At 38.2% G+C, this 18,762-nt stretch overlaps 1 protein-coding gene across 1 annotated transcript; it reads left to right on the top strand.

Annotated features, from left to right (window-relative positions):
• Positions 1–457: 457 nt before the first annotated feature.
• On the top strand, positions 458–18,380 carry cpdb (carboxypeptidase D, b). Its single transcript, XM_051681659.1, has 21 exons — positions 458–1,050; positions 2,273–2,493; positions 2,608–2,750; positions 3,449–3,615; positions 3,739–4,088; positions 4,818–5,009; positions 5,082–5,270; positions 5,380–5,462; positions 6,853–6,943; positions 7,103–7,248; positions 8,319–8,488; positions 9,244–9,519; positions 11,268–11,463; positions 12,140–12,278; positions 12,386–12,517; positions 14,055–14,150; positions 14,277–14,335; positions 14,730–14,861; positions 16,639–16,824; positions 17,139–17,235; positions 18,066–18,380. Exons 1-21 carry the CDS (start codon positions 458–460, stop codon positions 18,275–18,277), a joined length of 3,870 nt encoding a protein of 1,289 aa, XP_051537619.1. The 3' UTR covers positions 18,278–18,380.
• The last annotated feature ends 382 nt before the right edge of the window (positions 18,381–18,762 follow it).

Genomic DNA, 18,762 nt, shown 5'->3' with positions numbered 1-18,762 from the left:
ATATGTCACACAGCATAACTAAAGCAGCAAATTGCAACGAAAGCTAAAAGGTGAATAAAATGGTGAAACTCTTCAATCACGGCACCTAACATATACACTTTCCCTTAAAGCCAGATTTCAATCTAGGCCTAAATAATGCTGAAATTGGTGTTGAAAACTAAAAAAGTTCTTAGACATGTTATTTTGAAACCACCCAACAACAAATGGCAGTGGTTTAATCCTGTATGTTGGTTTGAACCTGACCCAGTGCAAACCAATTTTATACTGATTATGCCAAGTGGAAACTATTAGTGTCTCTAATTGTTACTCAGACGATTTAACCTGCACTCGGACGAGGTGATAATGGCCCAACAAAAAGAAAACTAACGATTAAAATAATAATAATAATAATATATAGACGTTTAAAAATTTTATTACTAGTCTACTTGTAAGCTACTTCATGACTATCAATTACACAATGCATATTCTGTGGCTCATTTTGCCGCATGTTTTAATATATCCACGCCAAGTGATTGGTTTGACTAACACAAAAGAAGTGAATGAAGAAACCTTCACGAAGTACTACAACTATGTCGACTTGACAGGTCGCCTAAAGAGTTTTTCTAAAAAATACCCGCAAATTTGCAGCCTCTCAACTATCGGGCAGTCCGTCGAAGGAAGGGAACTTTGGGTGATGCGAGTGACGACGAGTCCGAGGACGGACGTGCCAGGGAAACCGAGGTTCAAATATGTCGGCAACATTCATGGAAATGAGGCACTGTCACGGCAGGTGTTGGTGTATCTCATTGAGCACCTCTTAACTCAGTATGGAACTGATGTAGGAGTGACAGAACTGGTCAACCAGACGGATATATACATATTGCCCAGTATGAATCCTGACGGCTTTGAGAAGGCAGTAGAGGGCGATTGCTCTGACGGCGACAAGGGCCGTGAGAACGCCAAACACAAAGACCTCAACAGAAGTTTCCCTGACCAGTTTGAGCCTTCCAGTGAAACTTCAAATGATGTGCCGGAGGTCACGGCTGTCATGAGGTGGATTATTAAAAAAAAGTACGTAGTGTTTGATAGTTATTCGTTTTATTAGAAGATAATGCTACTGCATGCCCCACAGAGTAATGAAGTCGTTGGTGTTAAGTGATGCCTCAATAATATTATCAAAAATGATCAATGTCGATATCATTTTTTTCAATTTTTAAAGTCTATTTTGGATTTAAAAATATGCATGCCAGTGCAACTGTTTAGATGCACTTTTCCAGTTAAAGTAATACACGTAAAAGATAGAAAATAGTATCTTAAACGTGCACTCAGTTATTTTTTCCTCATTAACAAAGTTTAACACCTAAAGACATGAATTGTAATTTTGCAATATACGTAGGAAATCATGACCACTTACATTAAAGGAAGTCTCCAGTCATATCAGTAACCTTATAAAAGCAAGTTTTATTCTGTATGGAGAGGGTCTCCTCATGGGGGCGGCCATGTTGGAATCACATGACCAGCCGAATACTACTGGCTAATCTCAGTAACCGTCCTGTTATTGGAGACTTTCACTCGTGGATTAAATTAATCGTGATCTGACTGTAAATAGTGAATTTCTACTATGGCATTTGGTAACTGAAAACTATTGCATTTGAATGGACTTACACTGTTACCTCTAGGTGAGTGAAAACCAATACAACAAATAATAATAAAAAATACTTGGTGCATCTTTAATGTTGAAATAAGTAAAAAGTTGTTAAACAATTTTATACATAAAACAGTTGTCACAAATTTCATTGTAGGAGGTGTTACCACAATTATATATAGATATATATACAAACAAGATCTTTTATGGAAGACCCTTAAGTTCTTTCGGTATCACTTTTCAATAACTTTACAATAATGTTCCATTTGTTAACAACATTAGTTAACGTGAAGTGTAGCATGCTATTCCAAACTTGGCCGTGATCATGAAATTTGTCAGTAGTTTACTGTTGGTAGTGTTTGTGGTTCCTATTACCTTTTAATTAGGGTTAACACCATTGACAGAATGGCATACCAATCAATGGGAAACTCTACATTATGAGAAGACAGAAAACTGACTAATAGTACACTAGGTTGTTGCATTAAAAAATTTCAAATGGAAATGCCACTACAATTGTGGAAAAGCATACTTTTTTTTAAATGGTGTAATGGTATAAAACCCCCTTTGAGATGTTCAGAACTTTAAGAGATAATTTGAACAAATCAAAATGTGTCATTTCACAGTTTACCTCATTGTCATCTTTTCCAGGTTTGTTTTGTCTGGCAGTCTTCATGGGGGCTCAGTGGTGGCCAGCTACCCCTTTGACTCCAGTTCTCATGAAACCTCAGGCTATTACAGCTCAACACCAGATGACGCTCTATTCCGCTATCTTGCACGGACATACGCGGAGAACCATCCCATTATGAGGATGGGCCGGCCCTACTGTCTTGATGATCCCAACAGACGCTTCAAAGATGGGATCACAAACGGTGCGGAATGGTATGATTTGCAGGGTAAGCTAACTGTTTGACACTGAAGTTAAACTTGTCTGTCTTCAACCCAAGTGGATGTCATTGAGTTGTGGTTTGGTGTCCCATGCTCAGGGGGAATGCAGGATTACAACTATTTGAAAGGGAACTGTTTTGAAGTCACTTTTGAATTGAACTGCTGCAAGTATCCACCAGCTTCTCAGCTTTACACAGAGTGGATCAACAACAAGGAGGCCCTTCTCACCTACATGCAGAAGGTAAGAACATTTGAAAAGTTTTAGTATTCCAATGAATGGGAATAATGATAGCAGTTGAAGAATTGGTTCCCTTTTAATTCATGAGTTGCAGTTTGAATTAAATCTGCTATACTCCACAGGTTATTTAATTGGAACTGAATAAAGTGCAATAAAAAAAAAAGATTCAACTTTTTTTTTTTTTTTTTTTTGAAAATGTGCAAGAAAGGATAACTTATTTGGTATTCTGTTTAAAGTTTCCACTTTGTAAGTCTGCTTCATTTTGTTTGGCTTCACTTTGAAGACTTAGAAATTAGAGCATTCTGGGACACGTGTTCTTCCACCATGGTCCATAAAATGAAAGTTAAAATATTAAATATAATGAAACATATACAAATTATATCCAACTTTCTATAGGTGGCATTTTAAACATTGATTCTAAATGCCATCCAGTATTTCTGGAAACAGCCCATATAAAGTGTGTACAATAGCATGTTTATGGGTAATTCACACTGACAAGTTAAATGTATTACTAAAAACTACACTTACAGCTGTTGCATTGATTACAACATTATATTCAAATTAGAATTCATCCTGTTTGCTGCCTCAATTCAAATTCAGTTTGAACTCAGGAACTGAATTTCACTTTAAACAGTAATCTCAAAAATTCTGAATGGCACACAACCCTGATTAATGATGACCTTTATTTGTTTTATTTCAAGTCTCATATTGGTGTGAGAGGTTTTGTCATGACCAGGTCAGGTCATGCTCTTCCAGACGCCACAATCTCTGTTTCTGGAATTGATCACAACATCACAACCTGGAAGTTTGGTGATTATTACCGCTTGCTGCTGCCTGGAACATACAACATCACTGCTAGTTCTCCTGGGTGATTATACATAAATACAGTATTCCCATGAGATGCAATGGGTGAAATTCTAAACAGTTTAAAATGTCTCTCTCTCTCTTTTTTTTATTTATTTTTTTATTTTTTTGGGGGGTTGCATTACAGGTTCCTTTCAAATACTGAGAAGAATGTGCCAGTGATCCAAGGCAAAGCTACACTGCTGAACTTCACTCTTGAGAAACCTTTTGAGGACATCTTAATGCTAGAGCCCATATCTACTAAACAAACCATAGTAAAGGGCAAAGTTTTCAGCAGGCCATGGCCATTCACCCCAAAGTCTCCTATCCATGCCTTGGACTTCCGCCATCATAGTTATGCAGAAATGGAGCTGTTCTTGCAGTTGTTCAGTATTGTCCATCCATCTGTCACTCACCTGTACTCTGCTGGAAGATCAGTGCAGGGCAAGAATCTTTATGTGATGGAGATATCCACCAATCCTGGTGTTGATCAGCTAGGTACAATAACTGAAATAAGATTTTTAGCTTCCCAGAAGAGAAAATAAATAAATAGAGAGACATGGATAACAACAGTCAGAAGATAGAAAATGTACTGTCACTCCTCTGTCATTGTGTTAGAAAATATATATATTTATTTATTTTTTTGCTAGATTTATGCTGATAAATTAATGTATAATCAAGGGGTCCATTGCAAAATTGATGATGATGATTATTATTATTATTTTATGTTTGTAAAATGTTTTACCTTTTAAAAAATTTTTTTTTTTAAAGTGTTTAATGTTGTAATAGCTTGACAATTTTCTGAATCTATTGTCACCCATAACTGCCTTTTATTTGGACATATGCATATAGGATGATCCTAAATTAGGATTAATATTATTAACTAATATTAGCTCATTCTGGTTTTGGCAATCAGGTGAATGCGTTTACATGATGCCTATGTAGTATTCTTGTGTATGTAAATGCTGTTGTTGTTAATGGAAAACACACCAAAACTACGTTTTAAAATAAAAATGGTCACCCCAAGCTGTAACTAACTATCTACCTAACAGTTATTCATCCTGTATCTTGAAGAAAGCTAAACATGCCATTCGCAAGCTGCTTTGTGTGTTGCATGTAGTTGTAACTTCAATGCATTTAGGGAATGGAAAGACTGTTAGTGATTATAGTGTTGGTGTATATCTCTTATTCCATTGCTTTCCACTTTTTTTTTTTTTTTTCAACCAGGCAAACCAGAGGTCATGTTTTTGGGTAACCTTCATGGAAATGAGGTTATCGGTCGTGAGATCCTCCTTAACCTGGTTGAATACTTGTGCCGCAAATATGGCAAAGATCCTTTAGTTACACGACTAGTCAACAGCACAAGAATTCACATCATGCCCTCCATGAACCCAGATGGTTATGAATTAGCAATGAAAGGTATGAGCAAAGATATTTTGCACTATGTTTCATTGTTGTCTACTGTATTCACCCTGATTTCTCTTCACTTAGCTCAACAGAAACAGTTTATGATGTCAGGAAACCTGAGTATTATTGGACGCCGTAATAGTCACCGTGTTGACTTGAGCACAAATTTCCCTGAACGGTCAAGATCAAGGAATATTATTGAAGCAGAAACTCAGGCAGTGATGGACTGGATCAAGGCCCACTTCTTTGTGCTGTCTGCAAGTATACATGGAGGTAAAGCAAGTTGTTTTTCTGGTTTATTTTGATCTCAAATGATTTAAATCAGTAAAATTATTAAACTGAACAGTTTTTTTTTTTTTTTTTTTTTTTTTTTTTTTTTTAGGGTTTAGGAGAGTAGTGTATCCTAGTTCCCTTGACTCCATTGATGAGAACATATTTAAATCAGTTGCAGAAGCTTATCATACGGTAAATACATTTGAATGCTTGACAAAACACTGAATGCATTTACATGCACAATCTAACACTGATTATCCTTAAGGTGACAACGTGTAAGGTTGTGTAACAGAGTTACTCCCAGCCCGGTGTTCACATACCCCAGGGTGTGCGTTAGCAGGTTCCAAGGGTCACAGAAAAATAACTAGATTCTTTATTTGAATGATCTTGATATTGATTATTAAAATCCCAAGATCGATCTTTAATATGTGGTTTTAAGTTAAGCACCAAGATCCTTTCACTGTGTTAAGAGGAAAAGTTTGGTTTCACTCGTTCCATGTAACGTGTGTCCAAAGACAAGATACATGCAATCCATTTGTGGTTGATGTTTCTTTTTTTTTTTTTATACCCTTTCTGTTCTTTGCAGTCAGTTGTTTAAAAAAAAAAAAACCCAACAAAAAAGAAACATTTAATTCTAATGAAGAAGCTGTGCTGCTCAACTTTTTGTTAATGTGCTCAACCACAACAAAATGCTTAACTGCTGGTTTTCTTAAAGAGACAGTACCGTTTTATTCCCCCTACATATCAGTGTAAATACTTGTAAATAGTACAATTTATGCATGTAACCAATAAACATGTTGGTGTTACATATGTCTTCCAAAATGAGGAAATTAATAAATTTAGTAAAACTACTGTTTCCCAATGGACCAAATTAGAAAGTCCCCTGTATAATTAACAGGATTAGTCTGTTCTAATCTCTAAATTCATAGCTCTTATGACCTGGTTTGGTTTTTGGTGTTGCCGATGAATAAACGTCATAACCCACAACTTTTATTTTGTACATCAGGGATATAACAATATTAATGATAAAGTTAAATGATATTTAGCCTTTAGTACACATCTTTGGTTTTGTGCCAATAAAGGGGGACTTAAGCCTTATTAATGGTGCTGTGGGGGTACTTCCAGAAAAATGGTTGGGGAAACACTGGTTTAAATGGCTTTCCTTTTTTGGAGTAAGGTCATAAACACATTGGCACACACAGATTTTTGCCCATTGCTCATTTCGTGTTGCGTGTAAATACCTTGACTAGCCTTCTTACAGTTTTATCTAATGTGCACAAGTGCTGTGCCCATGCCTGTTAATGTTTTGGCATTAATAGCAGAAAAGAATCTGATTATCTTAAATCTCGTTCGGAATAGCATACTACCATACTCTTACTATTTCTGATGTATAAGGCAAAATGTGTATGCTTTTCCCAAAATGGCATATCTTGGTATTGCACAACAGTGTGTACACTTTTAAGGGAATCAACTCGGGGAGAAAGCGTTTTAACAGTAGAAATAAATTATGAACATCACCTGTTAAACTAAAATCCAAAGTTGGGACAGCTTTCTGAAACTTTGGCAATGTTATTGTTTTCAGCAATCTGAGGTATTACAAGAGCCCCAGGACTGTGATGAACCAAGAACCAGAGAGAAAAAAGTCTCAAAACTCCATCGCCCAGTGACCACAGGTCAGACTGAAGCTTAATAACTAGTTAACAGAAAGCCAATTAAAATCTAGTTCTCTAGATTGCAAGACTGCAATTACTTCAGTAACTGATATCCCTGAATTTTTTTCTGAAACTTTGCCTTCAATTACCAAATGAAATGTGCCTTTGTCACAATGGTAGGAACTGATTTGCCGACCTGGGCATATCGCAACGCGGATACTTTTGCTGTTAACATTGGTATGAGCTGTGAGCTTCTCCCACCAGTGAAGTCCCTCTCAGAATACTGGGAGAAGAATTACAGAGCCCTCTTACAGTTCATACAGCAGGTAATGGTGTTCTTTGTTGTTCTTCTGTCTCCTTAGTGAGTAAATAAGCTGTGTTTTCTTAATGCAAAATTTGTTAAAGTTTACATTTACAGATGGTATGATAATCTGACTGTTTGTGGCATTCTGGATTATGTGTAAAATGTGTGAAAAACAACTAACTGTTGAGGCTGCTGCCATTTTTGTTCCTTTTACATGAAATCGGGACTGTTAAATTGGAGAGATTATTGAAGATGTGAATGGTGGAAAGTTGTAATTATGGTAATTCTGACATTATGTGAATGCACCAAGGCCACTGTAAGGTGGTGGTGGGGTGGGGGTGGGGGGGTCCTTAAAAGGACACCCATCAATTTACTTACCCTCATGTCATTCAAAACCTGTAATTTCTCTGCTTTGAAACAAGTTATTTTAAAGAATGTACAAGCTGCTCTTTTTAATACAAACACATACAGTAACCAGGAGCTGTCACCCAGGAAAGCTCGTGGAAGTTTTATCAAAATTGCAATTAAAGGATCTTTCATAGAATTGATTTACTGTACTGCATTGAATAGTTTTTTTTATTAATTTTTTTTCTATGTATTGTTTTTGCAAGGTGTGTTGTATTTATGAATTGTTTGATTTCATGGCAAATACAGGTGGCAATAGCCATTGTAGCTGATATGGCAATAAACACCAAACAAACAAACAAACCAGGATCTGTCAAGCTCCAAAATGAACACAAAACATAGATTTGAGAGCTATGGGGAATATTTTCAGCCTATAATGACCTAAATTTCAGTCTGTTCTTCATACAAAGTTATTGAATGGCTTCAAAGGCTTGGAATATACAGAATGTTTGGACTACTATTATATTGCTTTTTTGGTTCCTTTTGGAGCTTGATAGTCCCTGGTCACTGTCTATTTTGCATTGTATGGAAAAGAGCAGCTTGGACAATCCACATAAAATCTTAATGTTCCATTGACGAAAGAAAGTCATATGGGTTTTGAACATGAGAGTGAATAAAAGACTGTTTTCATTTTGGATGAACTGCCCTTAAAAAAATGTGTGTGTGTAAATGTCCCTTGTATGTCAGGTTCATTTGTTTGTGAGGGGGATGGTGACTGATGGTCATTCTGGCAAGGGAATTGCTAATGCCACTGTAGTGGTGGAAGGCTCCAGGCACCAGGTCCACACCAGCAGTACAGGCCAGTACTGGAGACCTCTTGCTCCTGGTTCTTACCATCTCACTGCCTCGGCTCCAGGGTGAGACACAACACAACATTTGTTTTTCATAGCTTGCGCTTCTATTATAAACAGTCAAAGAGCAATAGAGTAGCAAAACAATGTACACTCAATGAGCAGTTTATCAGGAATGCTATGGTCCCAATAAAGTACCCAACATAGTCTTCTGCTGTTGTAGCCCATTTGCCTCAAGTTTAGACTTGTTGTGCATTCTGAGATGCTATTCTGCTCACTAAAATTGTACAGAGGGGTTATCTGAGATACCATAGCCTTCCTGTCAGCTCAAATAAGTCTGGCCATTCTCTGTTGACCTCTCTCATCAACAAGGCATTCCTGTCTGCAGAACTGCCGCTCACTGGATGTTTTTTGTTTTTGGCACCATTCTGAGTAAACTCTAGAGACTGTTGAAATGAAAATCCCAGGAGATCAGCAGTTACAGAAATACTCAAACCAGCCCGTCTGGCACCAACAATCATGCCATGGTTGAAATCACAGAGATCACACTTTTTTTTTTCCCCTATTCTGGTGGTTGGTGTGAATATTAAAAGCTGCTAATGCATATCTGCATGATTTTATGCATTACACTGCAGATACACGATTGGCTGATTTGATAATCGCATGAATGAATAGGTGTACAGGTGTTCCTAATAAAGTGCTTGGTGAGTGTATACACATGCTGTCTAACTAGAGCTCCAAAATAATCCTTAAAATGGGCGAAAACCCTTTACATAAAAATTGTCCTGCTGATTCCTCCCTTTACTGTGGTCTACCCTCAGTTACACCTCGGTGTCGGAATCTGTCCGAGTATTGGACACTCGAGTGGAGCAGGTGGACTTCAAGCTGACCAGGGAAACATTACAGCCATCTGTAGAGGATGGAGAACAGAAGGAGTTTGAGAGAATAGTACAGAGGCTTTTAACTGCTGATGCATTGGAACAGTTTGTCCGCAGCCTTCAGCCAGCTAAGATCCTTCAGTACCGAAACTACAGAGAACGCTCAGAGTTTCTCCAAGGGCTGACCTACAACTTCCCCCTTATCACACACCTGTACAGGTAACTGATCCAATAGATGTGTCTTTCTGATATTTGTTAGATATTTTGTTGGAAATTGTTGTAATTTTAGTGTGTTAACTTGGTTAAACTACCAAGTGCTTTTCAAGTGTGAGGAAAGCAATGTTCCATGTTCAATACAAGCTTTATCAAAAGCATCTGTGGCAGCATGTCCATTACTACAGAAATGCAATTTCATCTTGTTCCTCAATTTGTAAAAACAAGCAAAAAATGTACTGGAATTCACTTACAATGGAAGTCTATGGGTACAAGACATTGCACCAGGGTGAACAGTAAAATACGCACTACGTTTCGAAAGCCACAAGACCTGACCATTTAGTTTTAAAATGAGACTAGTGTGCTAAATTAGTTACTAACCTTGGAAAGTTATATCCAGTCTTTCAACTCATGTCTTGACCACCTAAAGCCAGGAAAACCTGTAACTTTCGCAGAATGGGTGCTAGTAGTTGGACGACTTGGACAACTTTACAGCTCAAATAACACATTTTATACAGACGAATGAACAAACTCTTTAAAAATATATATATAAGCTTTTAAACCTTTGGAAAGCCTTGCCCGAGACTTCCACTGTAAGTGGATTACTGCAAACACCACTTGTTTTTTTACAATCTGAAGGACGAGTCAAAATTGTCTGTGGTAATCGACAGCATGTCACAGGTGCTGTTGATAGTGGTAAACTTTTTAACAATTTGGAACGTTTCTTTTAGAGGTTGACCAATAGTGGATTTTGCCGATATGATAACTAAGGTGGTGAAAGGCCGATAACTGATTAATCAGCCGATAGTTTTTAAAATTGATTTACAGAATGTTAAAAAAAAATTCTTAGCCTTTCTTTACTATGACAGGCACAAACATACAGGCTACAAGAATCCAATAGCCAATATTATTCCCAATAATATCCAGAAAAAATCTAGATTTGGTTTATAACTCAGGACTTTTAACTTTTAAACATACATATTTCACCAGGTGAAGTTTGAGAATCACCAGATAAGAATTTTGAGACACAATGTATGTGCTGACGGGGCACGTTTCCATATACTGTATAGTCTCTTTTCTTTGCATGCCCTTCAATATAAAACATTTGATTATCTAATCAAAATATGCATTGTAATGAGGGAAAAAAAAAATATGGATGAAAATGAAAGATTTGGGTCCACGAGGTGTCAGTGATTGTTTTTATTTCACTTCCAAAGGTGAAATGCCTCACACCGCATAATCACAGCCAATCAGAAGACATTATGTTATTGTACAGTTACTGTATGAGGACAGGAAGTTTGTACAAAGAATTCATTGTTGTCTTTTTAGGACATATGTATGAATGTTACATATATATTAGTGCTTTTCTGACACTACGCGCTTTTCCTCAAACACCACCTGTATGATGAAACAGCAGCATAGTGTGCCAGTACGCTCAACACACCAGCTGTTGGTGGAGAGGAAAGAGTGGAGTGAAAGAGCCAATTAATGGATGGGGATTATTAGGTGGCCATGATTGAGAAGGGCCAATGGGGGGGTGGGGGGGATTGACCAGGACACAGGGGTTACACCCCTACTCTTTACGAGAAGTGCTCTTGGATTTTTAATGACCACAGAATCAGTACCTCGGTTTAACATCTCATCCAAAAGACGTAAAGACATGTACAGTAATGCTTAAAGACATTCATTATGCAGTGTGAAACGCTCTTGAATTGACATTTATCCTTATTTATTTTCTCGTTCTGGGGAGTCAGTTTGGGTCAGAGCGTTGAGTTCAGAACTATCTGGGCTCTGGAGATCTCTGGTAATTTGGAGACGCCTAAACCTGCTGAACCCAAAATCCGTTTTGTGGCCGGTGTTCATGGAAATGCTGCAGTAGGCCCGGAGATGCTGCTGGAGTTCGCCTCTGTTCTCTGCCTCAACTACGGCAGGAACCCCACCATCACCAAGGCAGGCATCACAAAACCTCTCAATCAATCCCACTTCCTCGTCTGTCTTTTTTTGATGTCTTCTCTATGCATGTAGCACTCATTCATCTATGCATGCAGCTTTTTTCAAATACTTCATGAACTACCTTGCTGTACCTTTCCTGATAGCACACGTACATCACCCAGATGCCATATGATGTGTGTTTACATCTAGAAGACTTATTTTTTTAGGTTTGATCATCTGCAATACTTCTTATAAGACGTTTCCTCTAAGATGTCAATAAGACATTCAGTAAATGCTTTGGAGACTTACAGTATATGATTGTCTGTAAATCTGATCCTTTTAAGATGTTTAGCAGATATTAATTAGAATGCTTCCAGATGAAACACTCTTAAACAGACATGTCAGAAATGTGCGTGTGCTATCTGGGTTGTTACCTTCCAATAGAGTTTAAATTGTTTCACTCGGTTTGACGTAATGCATTCTGGAATTGCGAAGTACTGTATATGCTGCCTTAGAATTTGGCCATATTTTTTTTTTATAGAAGGCAGCATAATTGTGAAGCCTAGTTTGCCTACCTTTTTGCCTCTGTGTCTGGAGTGCATATAATGCTGTAAAGGAAGGCAGCTCACTAGGTTTTGGAACAGCTTGTGTGTATGTCAGTAAAACTACCTTAAGCTTCTTTTCTCTCTTTTAGTTGATTGACCAGAGCAGGATACTGATTGTCCCATGTGTGAACCCTGATGGAAGAGAGCTGGCACAGGAAGGACACTGCTCCTCCAGCGTTGGCTATACCAATGCTCATGGCACAGATCTGGACACTGATTTCTTCTTTGGTGAGTCACCACACTGTAGTCAAACTGTCTCATTGATCACTGTTAATATCCTTCAGATCATGTTAATGGCTTTGGATGTATTGAATATAAAGTTTGTTTGTACTCAGGTAATGTGTCAGCGCAGCCAGAGACCCGTGCACTGATGGATCTGATCAAGGAAGGGGGTTTCTCTCTCTCTATAGTGCTGGATGGGGGTGCTCTGCTGGCCACATATCCCTATGACAGACCCAAACAACATGGTAACTAACAGCACATATTAACCCCTTAACTCTCAAAGGGATATTCTGGGTTCAATAGAAGTTAAGCTCAATCAACAGCATTTGTGGCAGTGTTGATTGTAACAAAAAAATAATTTGGACTAAAAAAAAAAGGTTACAGTGAGGCACTAACAATGCAAGTGAATGGGGCCAATTTTTTTTTGCGGGTTTAAAGGCAGAAATGTGAAGCTTATAATTTTATGAAAGCACTTATATTAAATATTCTGTTAAAATTCATGCATTGTTTGAGCTGTAAAGTTGTTTAAATCTGCATTTTTACAGTTGTTTTAGGGTTTACATAGTCATGGCAACAAAGTTGTAAAATTTTATATAACTGCACACAGAAAATGTTAGTAAAATATTTTATCACACTAAAATCATGTTAAAGGGATAGTTCACCCAAAATTTGACTCACCCTCATGCCATCTCAGATGTGTATTACTGTCTTCTGCAGAACACAAATTATGATTTTTAGAAGAATATCTTAGCTCTGTTGGTCCTTATAATGCTAGTGATTGGGTACCAAAATTGTGATGCTCCAAAAAGCACAAAGGCATCATAAAAGTAATCTATACAACTTCAGTGGTTAAATCCATATCTTCAGAAGTGATATGATAGGTGTGGGTGAGAAACAGATCAATATTTGTCCTGTTTTGCTATAAATGGTTCTCCCTGCCCAGTAGGGGATGATATGCATGAAGACTGTGAATCACCAAAAACACAAGAAGAAGAATGTGAAAGTTAAAGTGGAGATTGACTGAGCAGGGAGGAGAAATTTTTAGTAAAGAATGACTTAAATATTGATCTGTTTCTCACCCACACCTATCATATCGCTTCTGAAGACATTGATTTTCTTATGGATTACTTAAAAGCTGACATGTGATTTGTGGATCTTCAAAATGTTGGCACCCATTCACTTGCATTGTATGGACCAAAAGAGCTAAGAAATTTTAGTTAAGCTGTTATAAGAAAGTCATCCATCCCAGATGTGTCATACGGGTGAGTAAATGATGAGAGAATTTTCATTTTTGGGTGAACTATCCCTTTAACACTCATTGTTTACATCTTGTGTCTATACTTTTGAAATGGAGTATTTTTACATTTACAGATTGGCCCCATTTACTTCCGTTGTAAGTGCCTCACTGCAACAGATTTTTGCTTTTTTTTTTTTTTTTTTTTTAAGAAAAGGAGTGACAAGTCAAAATAATTTTGAGGGAATCAACATTGTCACACATGCTGTTGATTTGATCTGAAGTATTACATATCAGTGCGTAACATCCCACTCTTGTTGTACTATGGACATGATAGCTCAAATATTATGGCTTGTTAGCAACGGCAAAGCAACACCCTAGCAACAAACCTAGTATTGTGTTTGTTTTACTCTTCAAGAAGCACTCTTGTTTTCTGCAGAAAATGTACGAATCTAGTCTTAGGCTTTTTCTCTTCACTTCATATTAGTGAAAATGTCATTCTTAAGCAGATCATACATTGTTTTTAAATCCCTTACATGTATCTAAAGCACAAAATGAAGAGACTTTGAGATATTTGGCCTCCTTGTATGCCAGCAGTCATTCTATCATGTACTTGGGTAACCTGGGATGTACAGAAGTGTCAGGTACTGTTGAATCTGAGACATTCAGCTTTCAAATATGTGCTCAAAATTTGTTTACTGCTACAATCACATGAAATGTTGGAATCATCTTCACTGAATTTTTGTGATCTGGATGATATATCTCAAAAGAAATCCCAGGAGGGATCCTGAAGGGGGCGGAGTTCAGCGCTCACACAGGCAGTATGAAGGTATTGGTGAATTCATTTGAGATCTTTGAATGATATTTGAATGGCAGAGTTTGTTTTGTTGCTTGCAGATGTTCTCGTGATGATTTTGCTTATTGTAACTCACCAGAGTGTTTGACATAATGCAGTTCAAATGACTAATCAGCCATTATGACAGTATACTCCTTGTGTCAGCTGTTCTTTCTCAAGGAATATTTCTCCCAAAAAATTAAGGTTTCTTCGTTTAATTGGCCTGATGTTGTTTCGGACCATTACAGGATGTAGCCCAAAAATGTGTTAATTAGCTGCTTTAAAAGTAGCAGATCCATCATCTGCAAACTGTACACATTTGGTAACATCTCAGAAAACATGCTGCAGTGTTTCACCACCCTAACAAATACTAATGGTGCTCTTACAGGACTTCAGTTTGGATGTGGGTGTCTGCCCTGAGATCACAGTGTACACTAGCTGTTGTATGTTCCCACCTGAACTTCGGCTTTTCTCACTGTGGATGGAGAACAGGATGCCTCTATTCCGCATGCTATTAGAGGTAGATATTTTTGAGCTACACTTTTCACATCTTCTCAGAATAATGTTTTAGTTTCAATACATTTAAATTGTCACTGTAACCTCAATGCTAAGAGTCAATTGATATGGTTTTCTGTCCCCTAGAATTAATAAATTGTTCTAGTTTTGAAGGGTAGATTATAATAGTTTGACATTTTCTGTTGATTAAGGCCATAATCAGATCTGTATTCCAGGACATGGATGAACATGGATGTATGAAATCTTGAAAAATGAAACTTCTTCAAACTGTCGAGTAATCAAAAGTGCTCCTAATTGAAGAATAACTCTGTGTTCTATGTGTGTGTTTGTGTGTGTATAATCTACACTGATCAGCCACAACATTAAAACCACTGACAGGTGAAGAGAATAACATTTATCTCATTACAATGGCACTGTTAAGGGGTGGGATATATTAGGCAGCAAGTGAACAGTCAGTTCTTGAATTTCATGTAGGAAGCAAGAAAAATGGGCAAGGGTAAGGATCTGGGCAACTTTGACAAGGGCAAAATTGTGATGGCTAGAGGACTGGGTCATTACATCTCCAAAACAGCAGGTCTTGTGGGGTGTTCCCATTATGCAGTGGTTAGTACCTACCAAAAGTGATCAAGGAAGGTCAACCAGCGACAGGGTAATGGGCGCCCAAGGCTCATTAATGTGCGTGGGGAGCGAAGGCTAGCCTATCTAGTCAGATCCCACAAAAGAGCTACCGTAGCACAAATTGCTGAAAAATGTAATGCTGGCCGTGATAGGAAGATGTCAGAACACACAGTGCATCGCAGCTTGATGTGTATGACCGGTCTGCAGCTACGCAGCTCCAGGGTGCCCATGCTGACGCGTCCACCGCCAAAAGCACCTACAATGGGCACATGAGCATCAGAACTGGACCATGGAGCAATGGAAGGTGGTGGCCTTGTCTGATGAATCACGTTTTCTTTTTAGATCATGTGGACGGCCGTGTGTGTGTGCATTATTTACCTGGAGGAGAGATGGCAGCAGGATGCACTCTGGAGGAAAAGGCAGGCCGGCGGAGGGAGTGTGATGCTTTGGGCAATGTTCTGCTGGGAAACCTTGGGTACTGGCATTCATGTGGATGTTACTTTGACACGTACCACCTACCTAAAGTTTGTTGCAGACCACACACATCCCTTCATGGCAACGGTATATCCTTATGGCAGTGGCCTCTTTCCGCAGGAAAACGCGCCCTGCCACTCTGCAAAAATTGTTCAGGAATGGTTTGAGGAACATGACAAAGAGTTCAAGGTGTTGACTTGGCCTCTGAATTCCCCAGCTCTCAATCTGATTGAGCATCTATGGGATGTGCTGGACCAACAAGTCCGATCCATGGAGGCCCCACCTCACAGCTTGCAGGACTTAAAGGATCTGCTGCTAACGTCTTGGGGCCAGATACCACAGGATACCTTCAGAGGTCTTGTGGAGTCCATGCCTCGACTTAAGAGCTGTTTTGGTGGCACGAGGGGGACCTACATGATATTAGGCAGGTGGTTTTAATGTTGTGGCTGATCTGTGTGTGTATGTATAATCATATATGTCTATATATATATTATATATATATATATATATATATATAATGTATGTATGTGTGTGTGTGTGTGTGTGTGTGTACAGATAGATCAATTTATCTGTGTGTGTATGTATGTATATACTACACACACATGTATGTGTGTGTGTGTGTGTATATACTGTATATAGATATGTGTGTTTTGTGTATATGTGTATCTCACACCTGTTACCCTCTGAAGATTCACAGAAGGCTGATTGGTGTCGTGAGAGACAGTAAAGGCCATCCGGTGTCAGATGCTGTTGTTGTGGTGAATGGCTCTGTGAACGTTCACACAGACAGTCGGGGTTACTTCACAACACTGCTGGCTCCTGGAACACATCAGCTGCAGGTTCAAGCCCATGGATATCAACAAGAGCTCCAGCAGGTATGTTCCCAACTCACTTTCCATGCTAACACTTATGTTTTTGGAACATGGTAACTGGTTTCTAGCTGGTCATTAGGTGGTAAACCAGTGACCATGTTCCAAAAAAACAGCTTGACCACCTTAAGCTGGTATGACCTTCTTGTATCTGGTTTTTTTGTCGGTCCCAGGGTGTTTACTGTAAGCTTGGAGCAGCTACCATGTTCCAAAACTGTACTGGATAGGCCTGAATTGATTGCGTGCTGTTTCTGTCCAGCAGGTGGTGCCATTACATACATTCTTTTACTACTTTCTCATTCTCTTTACTGTGGTTTCAGGTGAATCTTTCGTCAGACAGAGTGACTAGCCTCCTCATGATTGACTTTACAGCAGACAGAGTTCCTCTCAGCCAGGGGGTGTTTGTAATTGCTGCAGGTATATACATATATTAACATGTACCTAACAAAGCTCTACGTGACAAGCAGTAAATCTTTTTCTTAACTAAAGAGGTCTGTCAAGAGGTTCCCATTCCCAGTTGCTCAGCTGGCACATGTGCCCCTGAAAGTATGCATCCTGCACGCTTTAATTTTGCTTTCCATGAAGACCGAATAATTGTTTGACCCTTATAACTTTCGTTCTAGTTAGAATAAGGGGTTAAAGTTATTCTTCCCTTTAAAGTAATATAATAATTGAGCTTATATTATTACATAAAAAAAAGGGAAATCAAGGCACGCTTCCAGATCAAAAATATAATTAAAAAGCCATTATAACAATAACAGTTTAAAAACAGTGGGGGAAAAAAGGGCTGCAAACCTGCGCGTATCTGCAAAAATGCCTTCTTCAGGGTGCAGCCTTTTTTTCCACTGTTTTTAACTGTTATTGTTACAGCCATTGACAAAGGCTTTTTAACTATATTTTTTATCTGGAAGTGTGCCTTGATTTTTCCTTTTTGGATTATTTCCTCATTCAAGAGCACCTTCATATATTTTTTTTGAAGAATGTTGGAGCGTATCGGATTTTGTTTTTTTAATTTTATATTACATCTTGGAACATCTTCATAACTTAAGACCATAATAATTCTGAGCTTAGTTTTGTGCAGTATTGCTGATTTTCATGCTTCCCAACAGTTTAAGTGAATTGAACTAATAAAGATTATGAAAATTAAAACAATCGGTCACCACCAGTTCTGGCAGACCATTCAACTGGCAAAAGTGTTCTTAATAGTAAACTGTTCTGCAATAATTAGATCCTTGATCCTCTTTTAGCGTCTTTGATTACTGTCTTCATCTGCACTCTCCTCATCTGGCACCTTCGCTCTGGCAAGTTCAGCCACATACGAGATGGGGTTCGCTGGTTACGCCGTGACCGGGACAACCTCCGAATGGAGGAGATTGTTTCCGAGAAGTCGCCCTTGCGGCAGGAGTTTCTGGATGAGAGTGAGAGTGAGGATGACCCTTTCTATGTGGAGGGGCACTGAATGTTCAATACCGTCACAAGTTTGTAAATGGAGTCTTTATTAAATAAAGTGTCTTTCTGTGCAGACATGCGTTTCAGTGAGTAAAATGACCGATGTGGAATTCTATGACATTTTTTTTGTCTGCTTATTTAATGTGTACATTATCATTAAGTGAAAGAACGCAGGAGTAAAGCACCAAGACTTTTCATAAAACAAATGCCAAAAATATATTACCAGTTAAACATTTGGACACCTGATTGAACGTATATTTCTCATCTTAAAGAGCTTTTGATCTAAAGCTTATGCTTAAAGGAATGTTCTGGGTTCAATACAAGTTAAGCTCAATCGACAGCATTTGTGGCATAATGTTGAATACCACTAAAAATAATTTTGACTCGTCCCTCCTTTTCAAGGTTCAAAAATCAAGGTAACAGTGAGGCACTTACAATAGAAGCGAATGTGGCCAAATTTTGGAGGGTTTAAACAGAAATGTGAAGCTTATAATT

This window comes from Myxocyprinus asiaticus, chromosome 40 (genome assembly GCF_019703515.2).
Source record: "Myxocyprinus asiaticus isolate MX2 ecotype Aquarium Trade chromosome 40, UBuf_Myxa_2, whole genome shotgun sequence".
Lineage (NCBI taxonomy): Eukaryota > Metazoa > Chordata > Actinopteri > Cypriniformes > Catostomidae > Myxocyprinus > Myxocyprinus asiaticus.
This window is presented reverse-complemented; position numbering and strand designations above follow the sequence as displayed.